A 22,216-nucleotide genomic window follows, 5' to 3' on the forward strand; every position below is an offset into this window, starting at 1 on the left:
GTTTCCAGTACCAAATACGGATTTATGTCTTGTGTGGAGTGGGCCTCTAAACCAATCAGAGAGTACACCATTACTAACTTGCCACTGTTGTACTAGTGGGAACCTTAGCCTGATCAGTCTTTGGTGTTGCATGCTGAGTATGACTTTTGACCATTCTTTCCAGCAGCCTGTACAGCACCTTCCAGCAAACTAAGAGCTGCCCAGCAGGGAAGTAGTCTTCAATCCTGGTTCTAGTGACCAACGTAAATGGTGTCTTAAGCAACTGAGTCTTATGATCTAGGTCTGGTGGGCAAAAGCTGTAGTGTCTGGGGCGGGGGTCTTCCAGCTACCTGACTTACTTCAGGGTGGTAGCCTGTTACTGGTACTGAGATTTAACATGTGAAAAATTTTAACATGTTTTCTGGGAACAGTTTTATGCATCCATGCATTTAAACTGTTGATTTTTTTCTTATCCATTATCAGGTTTCTCTCTGTTTTTTCCATACATCCTGGTTTTCAGTTGATCCTTTCTTTGCCCTCATCTCCTTGTCTCTACCCCTGTCTTAAGTCTTTCCCTTCTGCCAGGATTCTTTCTTCCATTTTCACATCAAATATGTTTTACCATCACACAGCCACCTGATTTTCTCCCTCTCATGGACTTTATTCTGGTTTCCAGGCTCCTACAAACATTCTCATCTGAACACACATGTGTGAAAATTAGAAGCCAGGATCCGTGTATGAGTGAGAACATGCACTGTTTCTCACTTTGGCCTGGGGTTAGGTTACATTAAACTATTTTCCAGTTACAGCTATTTTATGCAAAGTTTATCATTTCTTTTTTCCTTACAACTGAATGGAATTCCATTGTATACACGCCATATTATGATCCATCCGTGCTGATCTCTAATAGTTCTTGGGTGCTTTGCTCGTTTGTTTTGTTTTCTTCGAGTCCTTCTGGAAATACGTTTTCACTAGGAAGTAAATTTCCCTCCTCTGTTTAGGGGGAGGATGCAGCTGTCTCCCTCTCTCAATTATCAGCAGTCCTGGTCTAGCCTTCGGCACTGCACTTGTGCCCCAGGTAAGGCTCAGAGACTGTGGCACAGGGTGCTGGTTAGAGAAAGTACGGTTTCTAGATTATTTAGAGTAAAAGGTGTCAGTGCTGAAGTTTGCAATGGATGGAAGGGGAGAGGGAGGGAAGAGTAGCTGAGGTGTGGAGATCACAGCACATGAGCTGCAGGTGTGAGCATGGTAGGAAGACTATCAGAGATGCAGAAGAGAGGGTTTCTGTTACTTTAGGAAAGGAAGGGACAGTCAAGAGGGTCTGTTATGGTGTGACTGAAATTCAAACACTGAGGTGTAAGAGTTAACGTACAAAGTTATAAGCAATTATATATGTTGTCAGTAACTATATAAACAATGCCAAGCAGTGGTGGCACATGCCTTTAATCCCACCACTTTTGAGGCACAGGTAGATTTTTGAGTTCAAGATCAGCCTGCTCTACAGAGTGAGTTCGAGAACAGCTAGGCTATACAAAGAAACCCTGTCTAGAAAAACAAAAGCAAACAAACAGGTAAATCAAAACAAAGCAAAAAACAATAAGGAGAAGTTTAACAACTAAAATACTAGGAGGAAAAACAATGAAACAAGAGAAAAAGAACAAAAACAAAAAAAGCATACAACTAAAATATGTTTGCAGTCCAGCTAACAACTAACACACACACACACACACACACACACACACACACACACACACACACACGGGGTGGGGTGGGGAGCAGAGATGGAGACGAGCAAACTTAGAGCAATAGTAACCTAAGATAGAAGATAACTGGTCCAGTTATTTTTTTTCTCAGTGGGATGCCGTGATTCCTCCCACTCCTAAGCCTGTCCTTTGCAGTAGTTCAGGGACAGAGGGCAAGGAGTCATCTTAAGCTTCTGTGCCCTTTCATTGTTGACATCCGAAGGCATAGGCTTTTTCCTACTAGACTTTTCTGAGCTGGATGCCCGTATCCTGTCCACCAGACACAAATGCGCCATCTGTGAATAAGAGAGGGAACCTCCCAGAGCAGTGCTCTGAAGGATGTGGCCAGGGTGCCCACCCGAGCACAGGATCCACATCCCTGTACTCCCTCGTGTGTGGCTTCCCTTGGTCGGCAGACGCAGGGGCCTCCTAGTCAGTTCTGTAGCTCTGTTTTTGGTCCTTACCTTTCTTGGTTCTGCCATTGTTTGTTTTTTTCAACCATGGAGGCTTCACTCTGTGGTTTCTAGAGCTGTATCCGTATGAGGTTCACTTGGGAGACAGTTGATGGCGATGCTTGAGGAGGGTGGCTGAGATGATCCTGAGTGGGCTCAGTGATAGTTTCTGAGACTGAGGTGGGGATAGATGGGGGGGGGGAGGGGGGCAGGTCCAGCTGCAGCTGTTCAACGATAATGGCTGAGGCATCAGTGAGCTGCTGTGATGATTGGGAGGGGAGCCAGTCCTAGGCATTGTTGTCAATGAGAATACCGTTAAGGTAGCAACAGACCCGTGGTACCCTTGCTTATTTCCACTACCCCTGGGATTTGAACTCAGGGCCTCACACATGCTAGGGAAGCACTGTACCATGGAGTTAAAGTCCTGGCTCTGATGCACTTTTAGTAGGCCTTTGAGGAAGCCTCAGAGTGCCCATGACCATTAGGACACAGCCCAGGTGGCAGCTGTGTGAGTGCTGAGTCCTGTTATGGAGGAAAATTTCTGGTGGGCAAGTGTTTGCCCGTGTGCTATAGCAGCAGCAGCTGGGATGCATGGACAGCAGCTGTGGTCTTTCTGATTGGCCTACTGTCAACCTATGTCAGCACCTGCTCACTCAGATGCGGCTTCTGCTCTGCCCCTTTACCTGGTTGTCCAGGATACTGATTTCTGTAGATTGTGTTTGTCTGACTTGCACTTTCAGTCAAAAATTGCAAAACTATCTAAAAATATACTTTCAGAGATTCTTAAAATTTTTATTTGTTTGTTTGTTTATTTATTTATTACAGGCCAATCCCAGGTCTTTCTCCCTCCTTCCCTCCCGCTCCCCCACCACACCCCTCATCTGCTCCTCGGAATGGGTAAGGCCTCCCGTGCAAAGTCAACTAAGTCTGTCCCATCACCTTGAGATAGGACCTAGTCCCCCTGCCACTCCCCACCCCCTGCCCACTGCCCGTGCCTAGCTGAACACGGTATCTCTCCATTGAGAATGGGCAGAGTGGAAAAATAGCACATCAACTCAACTTTCTAGAATTTTCAATACTTGCTATACAATCAGTAAATGTTCAATTATGCAAAAGAATCAACCTCTCTTTATCATCAGAGGTTTTAGAAATAGATGTATAGATGCTAGAATAGAGTACAACCCACAAGGGCAAATCGTAGAAGACTCTCACATCTAAGGTGCCCTGAGAGGACAGTAGGCTCAGGACCGACAAGCTCATGACAGAGGGTAAGTTTGAAATGAGGGGTCTGATTTCCCACATGGAGTCTTCGTTTCTAAAACCCCTTCAAGTAGGCTTATAATCAAAAGTTCCTACCAGTTGGTGCCTTCTGTATTACAAATCACCCCAGAGCTTAGTGGCTACAACCCACACAATCCTTTGCAAATACTGACATGGTTAGAACAACTGTCCCGGTGTTTTGAGCCAGCATGGCTGCCGTAGCTGAGGGCAGTGACCTCTAGGGGTCAGCTGTTGGTCAGTTAGCTAGATGGCTTAGCGAATCTTGGACGGTTCCATTCCACATTTGATGTTTTTAGCTTGGAGAATGAGGTCAGTTCAGCTTAAAAGTATTTGTCAACCATCCGCAGGTTAAGGCAAGGCTATCTCCATGGCGGTGCCATGGTTTCCTTGTGGGGCAATTAGAATGGAATAATCTCATCGATTAGCCAAAGCCCGTCATAAGGCCAGCCTGGGTACAAGGGCAGGAAAAAAACAGGAAGAGTCATTTCCTCTTGATTATACAATCTATCAATCAAAGTATACCACGGAGGCCATTTTTGCAATCAATCAACTACAGGTTAATTAATTTAACCTTTCTTGCCATCCATTGTGCCTGGCCTAGTGCCACTGTAGTCCCTGTAGATGAAGAATAATTGATCTTGGACCTCTTAGTGAAAATTATGTGATGAAAACACTTCTTTAGGACATTTTGTGTGTGTGTGTGTGTGTGTGTGTGTGTGCGTGTGTGTGTGTGTGATTCAGGGTCAGAGTTTTCTGTCGCTGTTGTCCAGAAAAGCATACTCCTAAAAGGAGATATTCCATCATCTATTAAAAAGTCACTCAGAAATTCAGAGGCAATGTAGGGTGCATAAATTAAAATTGACTTTGGTGAAAATAATTGACTTCTCAGAGGCGCGGCCAACAGGGAGCTGTCAGGATAGATGAGTTTTTACACGTCTCTGAGAGAAACTGGGACTCTCTGTGCTAAATTTAACCTACAAGGATATCATACATACATTTGACAACTTGAAGGTCTTCAGCGTATAGGAATTTTTGCCGTCTCTGTCTGATATTTTCCTAATTGCTACTTCAGCAGAGGTATGTGAGCAGGGCTGCAGAATATCCCCAAATAACACATGGGCCACTTCATTTTTAGACTTTGATTAGCTACTTTCCCCAGGAGATCGACAGCACAGAGAGTAAGTTATCTAGCTGCTGTGTTTGGCGTGGATAGCCGCAAAGGTGTTCTTGAGGGTAAAATGGTTTAAACGTTTCAAATAAAAACTGAGTAACTTAGAGACAACCCCTAATTTGCTTCATAAAAGAGAAAAGGAAGAAACAACACAATACTGAGTGGTCTAAGGTGGAGTGTTGGCAAGGTTGTAAGCAAAGAACTGAGGCCAATTTGTTCTGTGATTATTGACCTGTACGGTAATAATAATAATAATAATAATAATAATAATAATAATAATAATAATAATAATCGATTTTGAAGGAGTCACAAGATAAATAAAAATGAAAGTCTAAGAGACCACTTCCATTGGAGATTCTAACAACCATTAAGCTCCCGCTCCACAGGTTCAAAGTTAGGACCCAGGAAAGCAGAAGTAATTCCATCTAGCATTACTAGCTATATGCACTGTCTTTGTTTTAGGCTATATATAGAGAGCTTTCCTAGTCTGGGGCCTTACGCATGCTAAGTGAGCAGTACATCACTGAACCGTGCCCCCGCTCTTATTTTGGTTTTCAATTTTGAGACACTGGCTTACTAAGTTGCCCAGGCAGGCCTTGACCTCACGATTGCCTTATCTCAACCTCCTGATTATTTTCAACCATAGGTTTACATGACCAGGACAAGCAGGGGAGAGGGACATACATTTGAGAACTGAGTAAGGCATTATGACCAACGTTTCAAAGAGGAAAATCAGTGGTCAGTGGAGGGACATTTAGGGAACTTTTTCTTGATGATACATTCTCCCTGGAAAAATCTTTTATTGGGAATGTCTTAGAAGTATTTAGGATAACACTATAATACTTGATACTTTAAAGCTATAAAGCTTCTTACACTGGAAGAACTCCTGTTTTGGTTTTAGGTGTGGGGCCCTAAGGTTAGGCAGTGGGAATTTAGGCCCATTCTCTGAAGACCTCACTCCTTCTTCTCACTCTTGTTCCCTTCCTTCACAGAGAAGTATCTTCTCAGCACGTAGGAAGATAAATGATTATCTATATTAGTTCGGAAGTCTTTGGCAGAATGTAAATTAATTTTATAAGAATAAACTTGCTTCATATTTGAATGTTTATCTACTAAAAGTAAAAAAAAACCCAGAACCCCTCGATAGATCATTTTCAGTTCCAGGAGTCCTAAGTAATGTCAAGATATAGTACTAAGAGGGTATTCTGATCTTTTTTTTAAAAGATGTATTTATTCATGTATTTTATGCATTCGAGTGTTCCATTTGCGTGTGTGCCTGCCTGGTAGAAGAGGGCATCAGAGAGATGAGGACATCAAACACCATGGTCGATGGTTGCGAGCCACCATGTGGTTGCAGGGAACTGAACTCAGAACCTCCGGAAGATCAGTCAGTGCTCTTAACCACTGAGCCACGTCTCCATCCCTGTGTTCTGGTCTTCAATGTCGCTTTTTCCTGCGGGTCTTCATTGCCCTGCCTCGCCACTGCCTTGGTCCATTTATGTGCCTTCTGCTTCTTCCGTCTTAGCCTTAGGAACACTTTGGTTTTTTCTGTTGTTTTCAGGCCACCCCAAGACATGGAAATTTTGTGACCTTATCTCAATTTGCTAATGTTGAGTACGCCCTCTCTGTAATTCTGCTATTTTTTTTTGGATACTTACAGTAATAGAGGTAAAATTCCTTTCTGACCCTTGCAATCTTAATATTCTTTACATACTAAATTTAAACAATTCTCTCAGGAAAGTGACTAGTGTCACTTCACTTCATTTAAACCTTGTGCCCCTTGTTTGCATCCTTTGCCTCCCTCTGAGCATACATCCTTGTTATTGAAAAAGCTTGGGAAGCAGCTTCCATATCTTTAGCCCTCCACCTTGCTGCTTCAACCCCCAAGGAGTGAACACAGAAAGACACAGTGTTTTAAATTAATGAAAGTTCAGGTAGATAAAATATTTTGGGGAAAAGCAGTTTGAGATTTTAAAGCCGTCAAGCTTTTTATATGTTGTAAGTATTGTCCTGGATTTAGATATGGGCCCATGCTTTGAAGGTCCCATTCTAGGACTCCTCAACAGAGAAGTGTCTTCTAAACCTGGGATATGTGCTGAACAGGGGGCCATGGACCCTTCTTCCATCAGCTTAACAGTTTGGAAAGGCTTTTACATTTATTCCAAGTCCTAGTCCAGGTACTCTTAGATCAGGGTCTATCCTCTGAAAGTGAACTAAGCTGAAATTATCTTCAGTGAGAAATCTCATAACTGGGCAAAGGTCAGCTTTTGGTTTAACAGTTGATGATTTATAATGCCGACTTCCCTACTGTCTAGGTAGTTTTAGAAACCGTGAGACCTGCTACATGGAGACGTAGTGGAGCTTTTATTGATATGTTGGACGTTAGGGTGAAAAAAACTCCCTGATAAAATATTCCCTCGATTTATGAGGGTCCTCCCCTCTCTGGAGGAGCTTGGCCAAGGTATGCAATGGGTCGGAAGTTCTGGAGCAAACACGCTGGCAGATACCCACAACCAGTGACCAGATTCTCCAAGTCTTGGGAGTTAACTGTGAGAGACACTCTGTAAGTCTTTTAAAGGAGGAGTGGAGCCAAGCCCTATTGCCCATCAAGATAACTTGCTTAATGAAATATCTTTCCTCGATTTTCCTCACATTAAGAAACTAGAAAGAAGGGGGGGAAAAACAGAATCAGTAGACTGAGAATTGGGAAAGAGTTTCAGGTCGTATGTTTTCAATTATATAAAGTAAGGGGGAAAGAAAGGAAGAATAATTTTAAGACACTTGGTAGTGAATCAATACAGCTTGCCTTTATTTTACAGAGTTCGTAAAAACTTGCCTTTTAAATTAGCAACTTGGACTCATAAACCATGTTTTGGTGGGACCTGGGGCCCATTCTAAATTAAAAAGCTTGAGGGATGCCCTTTGCAGTATGCAAGGATAGAGCAACCAGGGAGGCAACTCTAGCAAGATAGAGAGATATGTTATGTGTAAGTGACTTCTGAAGAGCCTTGTCCAAGTCTGAGCTGGGTGTGCAAGCATGCATACCTGTACAGCAAAATAGTGTTTCTGGGGTTAAAGGACAGCTGTCGCTTCCTTCTTCCAAGTCCTCCTGGGCTAGAGACAGTGTTTGGTTCATTCAGAGAGAGGAACCTGAAAGGTAGGCTTATCTGGGCATGATCATCACCAAGAAACCAGCAACCCATGCTTCGAGCATAGTTTATTATGTGTGCTGACCAAATGTATGACTGGGAAAACGTATATAGTGCATTTAAAGTTCTTCCCCGTGGAAGGGTGATTCTATTGCCGCCTCTTTAGTATGCAGCTTTGGGGATCTGGATTGGGAAATCCTAGAACATTTGGGAAAGAGAGAATGATAATCTTGGGGAACTTGCAGAATTGCCGAAGGGGAAAAGAAAAGAGCCTAAACCTAGAGATAAAGACAGAAGAGACAAAACCCCACACAGATTCAAACTGGGGAGAGGAGAGGCTGGAGGCTCTTTATCAGTGGCAATCACATACATCGCTAGAAAGAAATACAGGAAGTAGTTTTAAGAGACACTGTCCTGAATCAAATCCTATTGGCACTTCCTGTAGAGATACCAATGCACATTTTCTCTTCTTTTCAGCCATTTTCCCGGTCTTGGCCCAATGTGGCTTTGAACACAATGGTGCTGAAGATGGGGTTTTCTGTTGGTTTTCAATAAATACATTTACAATCTCAGGGTCTCACAGCCAGGTGACTCAGAAAAGGAGAAGGAAATGATGTTGCTTGCCTGAATAGTAGAAACACGTACGTGTCTTTTCTGAAGCAGGATGTACTCTCGTATTTGACAAGGAATCATAGTTTAATCGTCAAGATTCTTTTTCTTCGCTATTAGGACATTTCTTAATGCCAGCTTAGATTTCTTGACAGTATAAATCGGATGATGTGTTATGTAATGCACTTTAACTTTTAAAGGCCATTCGATCAATATTTCCATTCACTCGTCTGTGAAAAACTTCCTCCCATAGGAAACATGAAATCATAGTGAATTTAACAAGTGGTGCACACCTTGTTCTGACAAGAAAAAAGGAAGTTCCGGGGCAGCAAATTTTTGATGTTTATTTTAAAAATACACCCGCGATGGCTTTGTAAATCCACAGCCTTACACTGTTACCAACTTCTCAGCCTGATCAGAGAAATTCCATTTTGCAGTGGGCAGAGTTTAATGCAGAGACCGCCCGGTTTGCTAGGAGAAAGGGATTGGAAGTGCTCAACCATAGATGGGGCGTCTGTATCCGGCAAACCCCTTTAGGGCTCAGGAGCATCATGGAAGAGGAGGAGCATTGTTCAATGCTGCCCTTTGACATGACATGGCTGCTGCACACACCAGCTCAGAGTAGCCGTGTTTACCTGCACAGGACCGCGACATGATCAAGTCGGTTGAGAATCCAAGCACAGAGTAGGGGCCTGAGCCTCCACTCTTTCCTGAGGAACGGTTGGCATTTGATGGCAGCTAGGAGATGGAGAGTCACTTTTCTTTGGGAAGGTGGCCTCCAGTAATCGGCCTTTGCCCTAGTAGCCGACTCCACATCCCTGGGCAGCACTAATTGGAATCAGTGGCTTATTTTATTTTTTAAGGGTATGTTTGCTACATGTTCTGGGAGGTGATACAAGTCAGGGGGCAGAGAGAGTTGGAAGGACGGAGTAAGAGTAGATATAATTAAGATACATTGTATAAATGTATGACTTTCAAAGACTAGAAAAAAGGAAAATTATCAGAACTATTTCTTTAAAAATCTACATCCTTTTCTTTAATCAACCCAAAGACGGATGTCTACTGGAAGAGTTTTTTTTCTAGATAAGATTTTGGGGTGGGCAAACACAACTGAAACTAGGGTTAAATATCAAGAAAGGGGATCCAGATTTTAAAATAAATATCAACACAATTACAAATGACAAAAGACTTCACTAGATATTTCTCCAAAAAGGATGTTTAAGCAATCATGATTTACTCTATCGGTCACTTTGGTGCAAATCAAAGCCACTGTGAGATACTTCTTGTCAAGCTGATACTATTCCAAAGACAGAAAACAAGAAGGCAAAGCAAGCATGGCCTCATCCTCTTTGGAAGAGAGTTTGGTAGATCCTAAAATGTGGGGAAAAAAAAAGAGTTATCACATTGACTTGGCATTTCCAGTACTCGGTATACACACAAGACAACAGGAAATGCATTTCTACACAAAATCACCCAAATGTTCTAGCAGCACAATTCATAGTAACTAAAAGGTAAATCAGAATACCTTTCGACCAAGTGTGAATGAAGAAAATGTAAACCCAAGTAGTGGAGAGATGGCTCTGTAGATAAGAGCACTTCGTGATCTTCCAGAGGGCTAGGGTTAGGTTCTTAGCACCCATACCTCTGATGGAGGACAACAACCCCCTGGAACTCCAGCTCCAGGGGATCTGATGTACCTGCACTCATGTGGCGAACATTCACACATGCACACGAGTAGGAACAAAAATGAAAAACTTTAATATGCATTCCTTATAAAATATTATTCAACTGTTAAAATAATGAAGCCTTAGACACCTGCTACAACTTATAAGAACCCGTGCAAATTTATGATAGGTGAAAGCAGGCAGACACTAAAATCCACATAGAGAATCTAATTGTAGGAGATGTCCAAAAAAGAATTATCCAAATAGATAGGTAGCAGATTAGTGATTTCTAATGGCTTGGAAGAAAAGGAAGTTGAGAAATAGTAGGAAGAGATTGCTCACGGGTATCAAATTTCTTTGGGGGCAAAGAAAATACTCTGGAGTTAGAAAGTAATGACTAATGAGAAACTCAGCTACTACCCTACAAACCACTGAAGTGGGTACTATGAAACAGTGAACTTTATAGTATATGAATTATACTCAGTAAGTATACGATTAGAAAAATTAATATTCAGAGGGTGAAGAAGTGACTGCACATGCTATTTATGGTTAAGAAAGGCTCTTGCCCTTTGACAAAATTAATACCCCTCCGTGATAAAAGTTCTGGAGAGATTAGGGATACAAGGGACATACCTCAACACAATTAAGGTAATTTACAGCAAGCTTGTAGCCAAAATCAACTTAAATGGAGAGAAACTCAAAGCAATTCCACTAAAATCAGAAATAAGATAAGGCTGTCCACTCTCTACATAGCTATTCAATATAGTACTTGATGTCTTAGCCATAGCAATATGAGAACTGAAGGAAATCAGGGGATACAAATTGGAAAGGAAAATGACCAAGAAACACTAAAAGAAATGTTCAACATCTGTTATTCATCAGGGAAATGCAAATCAAAACTTCTTTGAGATTTCATCTTACACCCATCAGAATTGGTGTGATTAATTAAACAAGCTACAGTTTAATGTAGGTGAGCCTTCTGTCTATGTGTTATTTTCATTGGTTAATAAAGAGACTGCCTTCACCCTTTGATAGGACAGAAAATTAGGTAGGTGGAGTAAACAGAACAGAATGCTGGGAAGAGGGCAATGAGGCAGACGCCATGGAGCCAGCCACTAGGTCAGACATGCTGAATCTTTTCCGGTAAGCCACCAACTCGTGGTGCTACACAGATTATTAGAAATGGGTTAATCAAGATGTGAGAGTTAGCCAGTAACTAACTCTCTAGAGATAATGGTCCAGGCAGTGTTTAAATGAATACAATTTGTGTTATTTTCAGGGCTAAGCTAGCCGTGTGGGAGCCGGGCGGGACAAAAAGCAGGCCTGCCCGCAGCTGCTCCCTATAACAGTTCATGCTGGTGAAGATGGAAAGTAGGGGCAACACTCATCCATTGCTGGTGGGAGTGTAAACTTTTACAGCCACTATGAAAATCAGTGTGACAATTCCTCAGGAAGATGGGAATTGATCTACCACAAGATTCAGCTATCCCACTTTTGGGCATATACCCAAACGATGTTTTACCCTACAACAAAGACACTTACTTGCTCAAAGATATTCATTACTGCTATATTCAGGACAGCCAGAAATTAGAAACAACTTGGATGTTCCTCAACAGAAGAATGGATTGAGAAAGTGGTACATTTCCACAATTCAATATTAGTCAGCAGAGCTCAAAAAAAGGACAACATGAAATTTGCTGGCAAATGAATAGAACTGGAAAAAATTACCCTCAGTGGGATATCTCAGGCCCAGAAAGACAAATATGGTTTCTATTTGGTTATATGTAGATATTAGTTGTTAGGTTAATGAAACTAAGTTCCAATCCATAGAAGCACAGAGGGTAAGTATAGAGCAAGGGACTTCAGGGTGCAGACAGACCTCACTGGGAAAGGGAAATAGAATAGATAATTATGGGTGGATGGAGTGGATAAGACTGGAAGAGGAAAAAGGAGTGGGGAGAAGTGTGGGGGAGGGTGGTTGAGGGAAGGAACACAGGGAGCCATAACTAAAATTAAGGGGCATTTGAGGGGTCATATGAAAACCTAATAGTTTAGAAACTTCCTAAAGTATATGCATATATGAAGACAACCGAAATAAAATTATCAAATAATAGGGAAGACAAAGTCCCAACTGGCCATCTCTTGTCATCAAATGAAGCTTCTACTACCAGGGTTGGGTTACATCTAATTGAGTTGTTTGCCAAAGGGGTACCGTGGGAATCTGTAAACAATCCAGGCTGTTGCAAAGACAACAGATTGCTCTCTGTAAACTGACAGCAAGACTTCATTGTTGAAGACAGCATGTACACAACTTGAAAATGAAGATGCGCAGCTAGTGACAGCATCGAGCCTTCACCCCTAAGTTCTAGTGCGTTTGGTACAGGAAGCTACACTCATGCTACCAAAAGTGAACTGTAAACACCAAGACAGTCACAGACACTGAGCTACAGTGGTGTCCTGCTTGCCAGATTTGCTAAGGTAATTGTGGCACAAAGCTTGTGAGAATAACCAACCAATATCTGATTTGACTTCAAGTCCACTCCATGAGATAGAACCCATATCCAGTGCTGTTTGGGTGACCAAAAATCAGAGACTAGATATCCCAGGGGCCTAGAGAAAAGTGGAATACCACTGGTTTTTAAAGAAAAGAAATCAGTAATAAAATGACTCTTCACCAGAGATACTTCCTCCTGCAGCAGATGGAACAAATACAGAGACCCACAGCCAGGCCTTGTGCAGGGAGAGAGAGCGAAATAGAGATACACACAGAGGGACATAGACACACACACACACACACACACACACACACACACACACACACACAGAGAGAGAGAGAGAGAGAGAGAGAGAGAGAGAGAGAGAGAGAGAGATTGGAACACTCAGCCCTAAATGGAATATATCCATCAAATCTCTCCTCTTACAGCTCAGAGAGCCCCGCAGAAGAGTGCTGAGTATAGGAGACAGAGAGAATGGAGGACGCCAAGAAAACAAAGCCCTCTAAATCAGATTGAGCAAAGCTGATATGAACCCACAGAGACTGAAGGGGCATTCACAGAACCTGCATAGCTCTGCACTGGGTTCTCATCATATCTACTATGGCTTCCATCTTAGTGGTTTTTTATGGGGTTTTGAGTGTGTGAACAAGCGAGTCCCTGATTCTTGTGCCTTATCTTGGGCTCTTTTCCTTCTGTTCCTTTGGTTGGTCTTGCCCAACTTTGATGTGATAGGTTTTTCTTTTATTTTATTATGCTTTATTTTGTTACATTTTATTATTATCATCTCTTAGAAGTCTGTTCTTTGGTACTAAAAGACAGAAAGGCAGTGGATATGGGTGGAAAGCAAGATGGGGGAGGAACTAGGAGGGGGACAGGGAGGAGAAACCATAATCAGGATATATGAAGTGAGAAAACTCTATTATTTTCAATAACAGAAGGAAAGAATGGAAAAAGTGGGGGAGGGGGCTCCTGAGATTTTTTTTTCTTGAGACAAAGAGGCTGGTCGTCACCCTTGAAATCCAAAACGAACATCCTCCCCCAGTGTCTCACAATTTAACAATCTGAGACTGACCTCCTTTCATATTCTGTGTTTGGGGATCGATCCCTTGACTCAAAGACACCAAGGCATTGGCACTGGTTTTGCTCACTGACAAGAAACTAAAGCAGGGACACAACTGTGACACAAATCTCAGTCTCTGTTATTGGTTGTATTTTCATACATTGCTAATCAGGAAGTGCCTAACCATTGAGGTTTGAGGGGATGGCATTTCTTATTTAGAGTTGCATTAGAGTTGCTTGCTTTTCTTCCGTCTTTTAGATAAAGGTAGACAAACTAATGAACTTACTCACCACAGATAAAATACCCATCCGCTGAGCACTTTGTAGTGAGTGGAGGGATTGACTTGTAAGGCATGGCACTTGCTTGAAAGAGGCATTTCAGGGAAAAAGAAAGGAGTAGTTTAGAATCAAGGGAAGAACATTGGGAGCCCATGGAGTGAGATAGTGAATAAGATTAGAGAAAGCGACACAGGGCATTGCACTAACTAGGGATAGCTGGTGAAACCACCTTGTGTAAGATCTCAGACACTTACTGGGAGGACTAGTCTTTATGCTGGGGACAGCTAGGAGCATTTAAAGGATTTCCATCTCCTTTGGACTTTGACATTGCTAGTCTAGCTATAGCCCTGGTAGAGGGTTACGTGACTGACTAGGAACTATGAGAATTTGGGCAGGTGGAAGGTGATGGTGGCTCCACTCAAGTACGGACACAATGATAGAAAGCAAACAAACGCAAGTTATCATGGGGTCAAAACTGACTGACCTGAGTTGGCAATTTATTGAAGAAAGGGATAAGGGAGAAGATACTATCAAACATAATGTTGTGCTGTGGAAATGGAGCTCAGTCGGTAGTGCTTGCTTAGCACACGTAAAGCCCTGGGCTTGATCCCTTGCACTACGTGCACATGATAGGGCGACACGCCCCTATAATCCTAGCATTTGGGAGGAGGAGGCAGGCTGATGAGACAGTCAAGGCTATCTTCCCTTACACAGTGAGCTTGAGGCCATCCTGGAATACTTGAGATCCTCCCCACAAAACAAAACAACAACAACAACACAACAACAACAAGAGCAAAACAAACCACCAATGTCAATGTTCTACATTGGGCAACTGGAGTAATTTTTTTTTCGCTGATGAAGAAAACAAAGGGTCATAGGAATTCTGCTGGGTGCACACTGCATATGCAGACTGTGTTGGCTAAAGACAGCTGTATATTTACAGTTTTTTTTTTAAATAGCTCTTATGTTCTTCAATAACTGAAACTCTGCCTCACAGTGAGATATGTCTGCCTTCGTTCCTCACTGTGAATCTGAGAAAGAGCTTGTGTCAGTACCAATGAACACTGTATGCACAAACACATGTGACTTTCATGCTTGATCATGCTAATATTCACTATAACTTCCGCTGATGTCTCAGAAGTCTTACCTTTGGGATTCCAGCTACCTCATTGTGAGAAATCCCGGGCTACAGTAAGGGCACTATGGTGTTCTAGCCCAGAACTCCAGAGCCTTCCAGTTGATGAATTCATACATGAGTTTCTAGAGTAAAGTCCCAAAGCATCCATTCCTCCCCAGCCACTGCAGAGAGACAGAGGCAGGCCATTCTCTACTCTGCCTTATTTGATTTCCTGACTCAACCCACTAAATGACAGACAGGAGATCATTTGGTGTCACTTACAACACATCCATAGATAACTGATACGCTACATTTGGGGGACCTTTGTGACTTGGACAGAGAAGTCACATGTACATTCCTCTTCGCAGCATGGCTACAAACTATATGTTTCATCAAAAACATGCAAGGGCAATATCTGTTCTCCTCATTTCTGCTATTGGTCAGAAACATTTGCTTTGCCTTTCTTAGGTTAAGAAGAAAGGAAGAAAGAAAGGGATCGTCAGAGGAAGGCTGAAGGAACTCCATCATGGGGGGAGCAATATGGACAGTGCCACTCTTGGAAGGTGGTGGTGGGACAACCACAGTGACAGTTGTGTCCTCTCTGCACAGTACCACAGATCTAGGCTTCCTGGGCACTAGTGTGCCCTGCAGGGTGGGCATTATGCTGTAAGGACTGGCGTTATGTCTGTTCTCACTGTCCTCCCTGTAAAGTGGGCTCTGACTCTAAGAAGGTCCAGCTGGACTGTGTTAAGAAATTTTTATTGTTTCCTTTGGAGTTGGGATGAAAGCACATAAAATTACAAGTGGAAGGAACACCATGCCACAAAATTGCATAGAATGATTACAAAAAGTGAATTACGCATTTTAAATAATTTGAGATAGAAGAACCCAACTATGTACATTTTAAGAGCATCGAATACTTTGCCCCCTCTCGTTTTCTTTTAAAAGGCAAGGGTCACAACGTTCAGTCCATCACAACAGTATTAACACAGTGTACAAGGGCAGCATTAAAGTCAAAGGAGAGCAAGCAATGACCCTTTCTTTCAGAACTTAATTAATGACTGCTTATCTATTACAGGAGTACTAATTAATGTACGGTGGCACTGAAATGTTAAACACCAATGGCATGTCATTAGAACTTTGAACACTGATTTATACGACCCAACCACGTTATTCTCAGTAGTTTTAAAGGTGTCAGGGACAGACACTGTCATTTAATGCATGACTCTACTCTCTATTATAGGAAAAGCCACAGTACAGAATTTCACACATTAGACAAAGAACGAGGCAAATACATAAAGGCACAAAACTGCACATCATAGAGACCCCTTTTCTTTACCTTTGTCTATGTTCAAGTAATATTAATATTATTAATGGATAGTATCACGGTAGTAGTTTCAGCGATGCAAGATGCACAGTGTTACACACTAGCCCACAACTGCAAAAAGTGTCACTGTACAGATATAAAAATGTGATTACAGTAAATGACCAAATACAAAACATTGTAAAATGACCAGAATCACCAAGGTAATGAAGTCCAACTACCAAAACAGGGTTTGAAAGTCAAGGTTACCCAACCTTAGTCACTATATGGACAATGATGAAATCCGATGTTCTGCAATAACCACCACTGTTTGGTTATGAACGCTGTTACTGATTCATTCTTCTCCAATTCCGACAGTCTATAATTGTGTTTGTAAAATGCAGCATTCCATCTGGACCATTCCCACTTCTTTCTGAATAATGCCTTTCCTTCAAAGTGCAAAAGAAGTACGGTTTGCAAAAGCTCTCTCTTCGGTGGAAGGTGAGTTTTAGCAAGTGTCTAATTAACACTCTTCATTCTTCAGATAAAATATAATCATCTCTAAAGGAGATGTGATTTTCCCCTTGTGTCTCACTAGATGCTTTTTTTTTTTTATCAAACACTGTCACGGTGTTCGAAGCAAGCCTTCATTTTGATTAAAACTTAATTATGATCCTAGTTATTGCTTAAAGTTAAATAAAACAATTTCCATAAAAATATTAAATTCTTGAAACACAAATTTCAGGACACAACTGATTTTTTTTTTGCACTGTAAAATGCTTTGCTAAATTATAACCAGAGAAATTCTCTTTAAAATAAAATGAAGCCATGAACATATCATTATTGGGTTTTAATGTCCTTTGTCTCACTCTCTAAACCATATTTTCTACATAATTATTATTTCTTAAGACCTCTTAATAATGTTTTTATTAGCTTTAACATGATACAATTTGTTCCTCTTATTCCCCTTAAAATAAAATAAAAACTCAAAAAGACATGACTAAGTGCAGTAAGTATACAAATTAAAATATAACCAAAGCTTTATTACTATTAGAATAAAATGGAAATTAATCAGTTTAAATTTATTGAAGGTAGGAGTAATACACTTGTACTCTTATATCCTAAGTATTTTGCATATTCTGACCATGAAAACAACCTCAAAATCTGATACTTAAAATCCAATTTTGATTCTACAAAATTTTTTAGCAAATTTATATTCTAAATTGTAAGTCTACCTCAAGTTGCATTAATGACTCCATAAACTTACTCTTAGCATTTCCGTATAATTTAATATCCATGTAACATATATATTTGACCCATTTCTTCTGTCCATGTATCCCTGAACTTGCTTTTAAATCTTATGGAAGAGATTTGGGTCACTGCCAATTAATAAACACACATGTACACTCATGCGTGCGTGTGTGTGTGTATGTGTGTGTGTGTGTGCACTTATATGGCAGGGTGCATGTAATATATACATGGAGATAATGTGTATCATTATACATGTGCATTTAGATAAATATGCTATCTTCCTTTCTACAGTAAAAATAAATGAACCACAAAAAATATTTGACAACAAAACAACCCACTGGAACCTGTTCAGTCTAGCTGAAATTCTGATTAATACATGTCAGTTCAACTCTTCTTCAATGGAACAAACCCGCTGTAGCTTTTTCATCATTTTGGGACAACAACCAATAGATACCCAAAGGTGTACAGCCAAATATACAATCCATATTGATAATAGTGAAATGGCTTCACTGGACAATGATATAGTCAAGTGATTTTTTTTAATAAAAGAAACTATATAAGAGTCACTATGGTATCTAATAAAGCCATGTCAATAGCAAATACAGATGCTTCTGTGATAAATAAATTAGCAAACTGCAAGCCACCAGTGCTTGCAAAGCAAAAGAGGAAGCAATTTAATATACATGTTAACTTGAAAACATGGAAAACAGAATTGCGGGGCCGTTAGGGAAACAATGGTCAAAATTGGATGTTCCATAGTGTCAAATGGTGCTATGCATTTCTCAAACTATTTCTATTACTTTGAAATACTTTACACTGGGACTTGAAATGAAGATATGACCTCAAGTTTTCTTCAAAGAAGACATTGTCCTTCATTACGTGTTTCATGGAGCCTGAGAGCTGCCTGTTTTTAATTTACTATCGAAAAGAAAAGAAAAATCCTGCATACATGCACCCTTCTCTCTAGACTGCAATAGTTTCCACATGACACATGGAACGGGGGTATGGGACCTCCACACAGATCCTTCTGGAACTCTTGCTTCGGTGTGGATCTCAGGCTAAGGGATGCTTCTCAGGAAGATGGCCCTAGGCAGTGATCTTTGTCATTAGAGTCTGATGGAGTTCAAGCAGTCGTGCATATCTGGAAGGCCCGGCAGGAACATCACAAAGGAGTATCAAACTCTTTCCCTGGGTTCTCCACTTCCACTTCCTCACTGGAGGGAGACCTGTGGTTCACCTTTCCAGGGTCTGAGGCCAGGGAGGGAGGGGCGGAACCGTGATTGCTGTCTTCACTGATTTTCCCTTTCATGGCCTCCTGTACGAACTCCAGAATCTCCAGGGGCAGTCTTTTGAACTTGTCTTGGTATTCTTGCTCCAGCTCCATCTGCAGCTGAGAGACATCAAGAGAAAACAAAGTTTGAGGTCGTTTACGTTTCTCATCTCACGCATACAGAAACTCTTTCATGGAGACATGTGAGGGGCAAAGAGAATACAAGGACTTATGAAGGTATTCACTGGTCTTCTGAAGTGAAGGTGAAAAACAGTTTAATAGGACATGCCATTCGTTCCCAGCTGAAAGTCAAGTCCTGGTCACGTATGGTATAATAAGCCTGAGGATTTGGACTAAGACAAACTCAACTATGAAGACACACACATTCGGGAAAGTTTACAGAAGCAGTCTATAAGTATTAGAGTCCTCACTCCGTCAAGTGTTTTCTATTTCCATCCATTTGCATGAAAAATTCAAGAAGCCATTGTTTTTTACCACTGAGTAGAACTCTAAAGTATATATGTTCCACACTTTCTTTATCCATTCTTCTATGGAGGGGCACCTAGGCTGTTTCCGGGTTCTGGCTATTACAAATAGTGCTGCTATGAACTGAGTGAGATAACGCAGACCCAAAGAGATGACTATGGTATGTACTCACTCATTAGTGGATTCTAGCCATAAACAAAAGGACATTGAGCCTATAGTGCATGATCCTAGAGAAGCTAAATAAGAAGGTGAACCCAAAGAAAAACATATATTTATCCTCCTGAATCTTGGAAGTAGACAAGATCATCGGGCAAAAGTTGGGAGCAAGGGGGTGGGGTGGGGGAAGGGGAAACAGGGAGAGAGAAGGGAGACCAGGAGGATTGGGGAGAGATTGGGTGAGTGGGATAGTTGAGATGGAGGAAAGGTGGATACAGGAGCAGGGAAGAAGATATCTTAATTAAGGGAGCCATTTTAGGATTGACAAAAGACTTGGCTCTAGAGAGGTTCCCAGGTGTCCAAGGGGATGTCCTCAGCTAGGTCCTTGGGCAGCAGAGGAGTGGGTGCCTGAACTGGCCTTCTCCTACAGCCACACTGAAGAATATCTTGCATATCACCATAGAATTTTCGTCTGTCGATGGATGGAGATAGAGACAGAGACTCACATTGGAGCACTGGACTTAGCTCCCAAGATCCAGATGAAGAGCAGGAGGGAGAACATGAGCAAGGAAGTCAGAACTACGAGGGGTGCATCCACCCACTGAGACAATGTGACAGCTAGACTGGGACTGAACAAGCATGTGATCAAACCGAACCCGCTGAATGTGGCTGACAATGGGGGCTGACTGAGAAGCCAACGATAACGGCACTGGGTTTGGATTCTACTGCATATACTGGCTTTTTGGGAGCCTAGTTTGTTTGGATGCTCACCTTCCTAGACCTGGATGGAGGGAGCAGGGCCTTGGACTTCCCACAGGGCAGGGTACTCTGACTTCTCTTAGGACTGGAGAGGGAGGGAGGAGGGAGGAAGTGAGAGGGAAATGGGAGGAGGGGAGGAAGTGGTAATTAAAAAAAAGGATTACAGTCCTTACACTTAGGGATTGAGTAAAGTCCTTACACTTAGGGATTGAGTAACGTCAATAGCGGAAATTGTCCGTGTCATCTGTAAACAGGGCTAAGGGGCTGAGGTGACCATAGTGGAAAGATGGAAAGAGCTCAAGTGAACTTCAAGGGCGGGGCTTCAGTTTAAGGCTGGGAAGTTTGGGAAGCTAAGACTGAGTATTTTTAGTCTTTTTCCTTTTCTTTCTTTCTTCCTTCCTTCCTTTTTTCCTTTCTTTCTTTCCTTCCTTCCTTCCTTCCTTCCTTCTTTCCTTCCTTTCTCCCTCACTCCCTTCCTTCCTTTCTTCCTTCCCTCCATTTTTTTTTTTTTTGCAGGACCTCATACATGCTAAGCAAACCCTCTCCCACTGATCTATAACTCAAGCCCATTGGAGTCTTTAAAGAAAAGCCTGGTGAGAATTTTTCAAGTGAACACTACCCATGTACAACATTAACGTTTGCTATGGAGTCCTTTTTATCGTTTCCTTATTTCCTCTTTCACTGCAATTTTTATTTGTCTTTTAAATGGTTACAGTTACCTTTTAAATGTCTTCTGTCTTATCTGTTTTATGCCTTGGAAAACTGGAAGACCTTTTTAATGTCAAGGAAGTCTTTCTGCACATACAGACTCATGGAGCTGCCTTTGTGGGAAAGAGGTTGTAAAAGCTTGTTACTTATACAGAAGTGAAGTGAGGGTGCTCAGAGCAGGGAGGGCTGCTTGCTAGGAAGTCTCTGCTGTCCGTGTCCAAAAAACCCCTTCAGATTTAAAACATCGTGCAATCTCCTAAAAGCAATGCTCCTTTCCAGCCCTTATTAGCTTTGAGGTAACCCTTTTTAACGGCACCTGGGAGGATGAGGCAGGAGGATCACTACAGGTAGGAGACTAGTGTGAGCTACGTGGTTAGCTTAAAAAGCAAAAAAATTCAAATAAAACCCAGAAAGCCCTTAAAACTCTGAAACTGATTCTGGTGCTTGTCAGCCTTTTAATGTGCACAGATCACGTGGGGGCCTGACCTTGGTTCTCATTTTGGAGGGGTGGGTGGGCCTAGTTTCTGCACGCTTTGCTATTCTGTCTTATGTCGATACAGCTGTCTCCCATTGGTTGGTTACATTGATTACTATCTCTCCCAAGCCTGTTCTACGTTTGCCACATTCTGACTGTATCTTCTCCATCAGCAGCAACCAGTGAAGCTTCGTGAGCTTCGCCTTGACTCTTAGCCCTTCCATGGTGAAGTCAGTCCTCAGGACAGCTGCCCTTGTGGGTTTGAGTATCTTTTATGGACATTGCAAACCACTTTACGGCATCCACTGCGAACCACTTTACGGCATCCACTGTCTCAGCTCTTCCATTGTTGCTTTTAGGCCCAAGATATTTTGCCACGCCTTAGCCATTTAATCTATGTCTCTGTGTGTAACCATCTCTGCAACTCTAAACTTCCCCAAATGCTGAAATACAGAAAACTTTGGTAAATTTGTGACAGTCATCAAGACTGACAGCTCCAGGGTTATTTGTGGTCTTTTTGTAGTCTCCTTCTTGTGCTAGGCCCTATGGAGTTTATTGAAGAAATGTTAATTTGTGTGATTAAAGTACGGAACAGGCCTTTCTGGAGTGCAGCACTCATGGTATACGCACTGCATTGCCTTTCCAAATGAAAAGCGTTACGATTTCTAGAAAGCAATGATCTGGAAGAATGGCAGACAATGGATTGTGGATCTTTGTGGATGACCCACTCCAACACACACATGAAATAGAATCTGAAAAAAAAAGATAGTTTAGACAGAATGTTCAAAATCAACTTTCTCCTCACTCAAAG

At 41.8% G+C, this 22,216-nt stretch overlaps 1 protein-coding gene and 1 long non-coding RNA gene across 3 annotated transcripts in view; one reads left to right on the forward strand and one right to left on the reverse strand.

Moving 5' to 3' along the window:
- LOC148120618 (uncharacterized) overlaps positions 1-16,129 on the forward strand; it is a 29,124-nt gene extending 12,995 nt beyond the window's left edge. Inside the window, exon 2 of the long non-coding RNA XR_015739064.1 lies at positions 15,466-16,129. This is a non-coding gene — a long non-coding RNA (uncharacterized LOC148120618). The remainder of the gene's footprint in view (positions 1-15,465) is intronic.
- Plcb1 (phospholipase C beta 1) overlaps positions 15,741-22,216 on the reverse strand; it is a 700,152-nt gene continuing 693,676 nt past the window's right edge. The window contains exon 32 of one of the 2 annotated variants that reach the window (XM_087911176.1): positions 15,741-18,941. In XM_087911176.1, the coding sequence (XP_087767302.1) occupies positions 18,714-18,941 (228 nt within the window). In that variant the 3' untranslated portion in view covers positions 15,741-18,713. The remainder of the gene's footprint in view (positions 18,942-22,216) is intronic. The other variant, XM_087911177.1, reaches the window with a different exon arrangement.

The sequence above is a fragment of the Myodes glareolus genome, chromosome 10 (genome assembly GCF_982192425.1).
Source record: "Myodes glareolus chromosome 10, mMyoGla1.1, whole genome shotgun sequence".
In the NCBI taxonomy this organism is placed as follows: Eukaryota; Metazoa; Chordata; class Mammalia; order Rodentia; family Cricetidae; genus Myodes; species Myodes glareolus.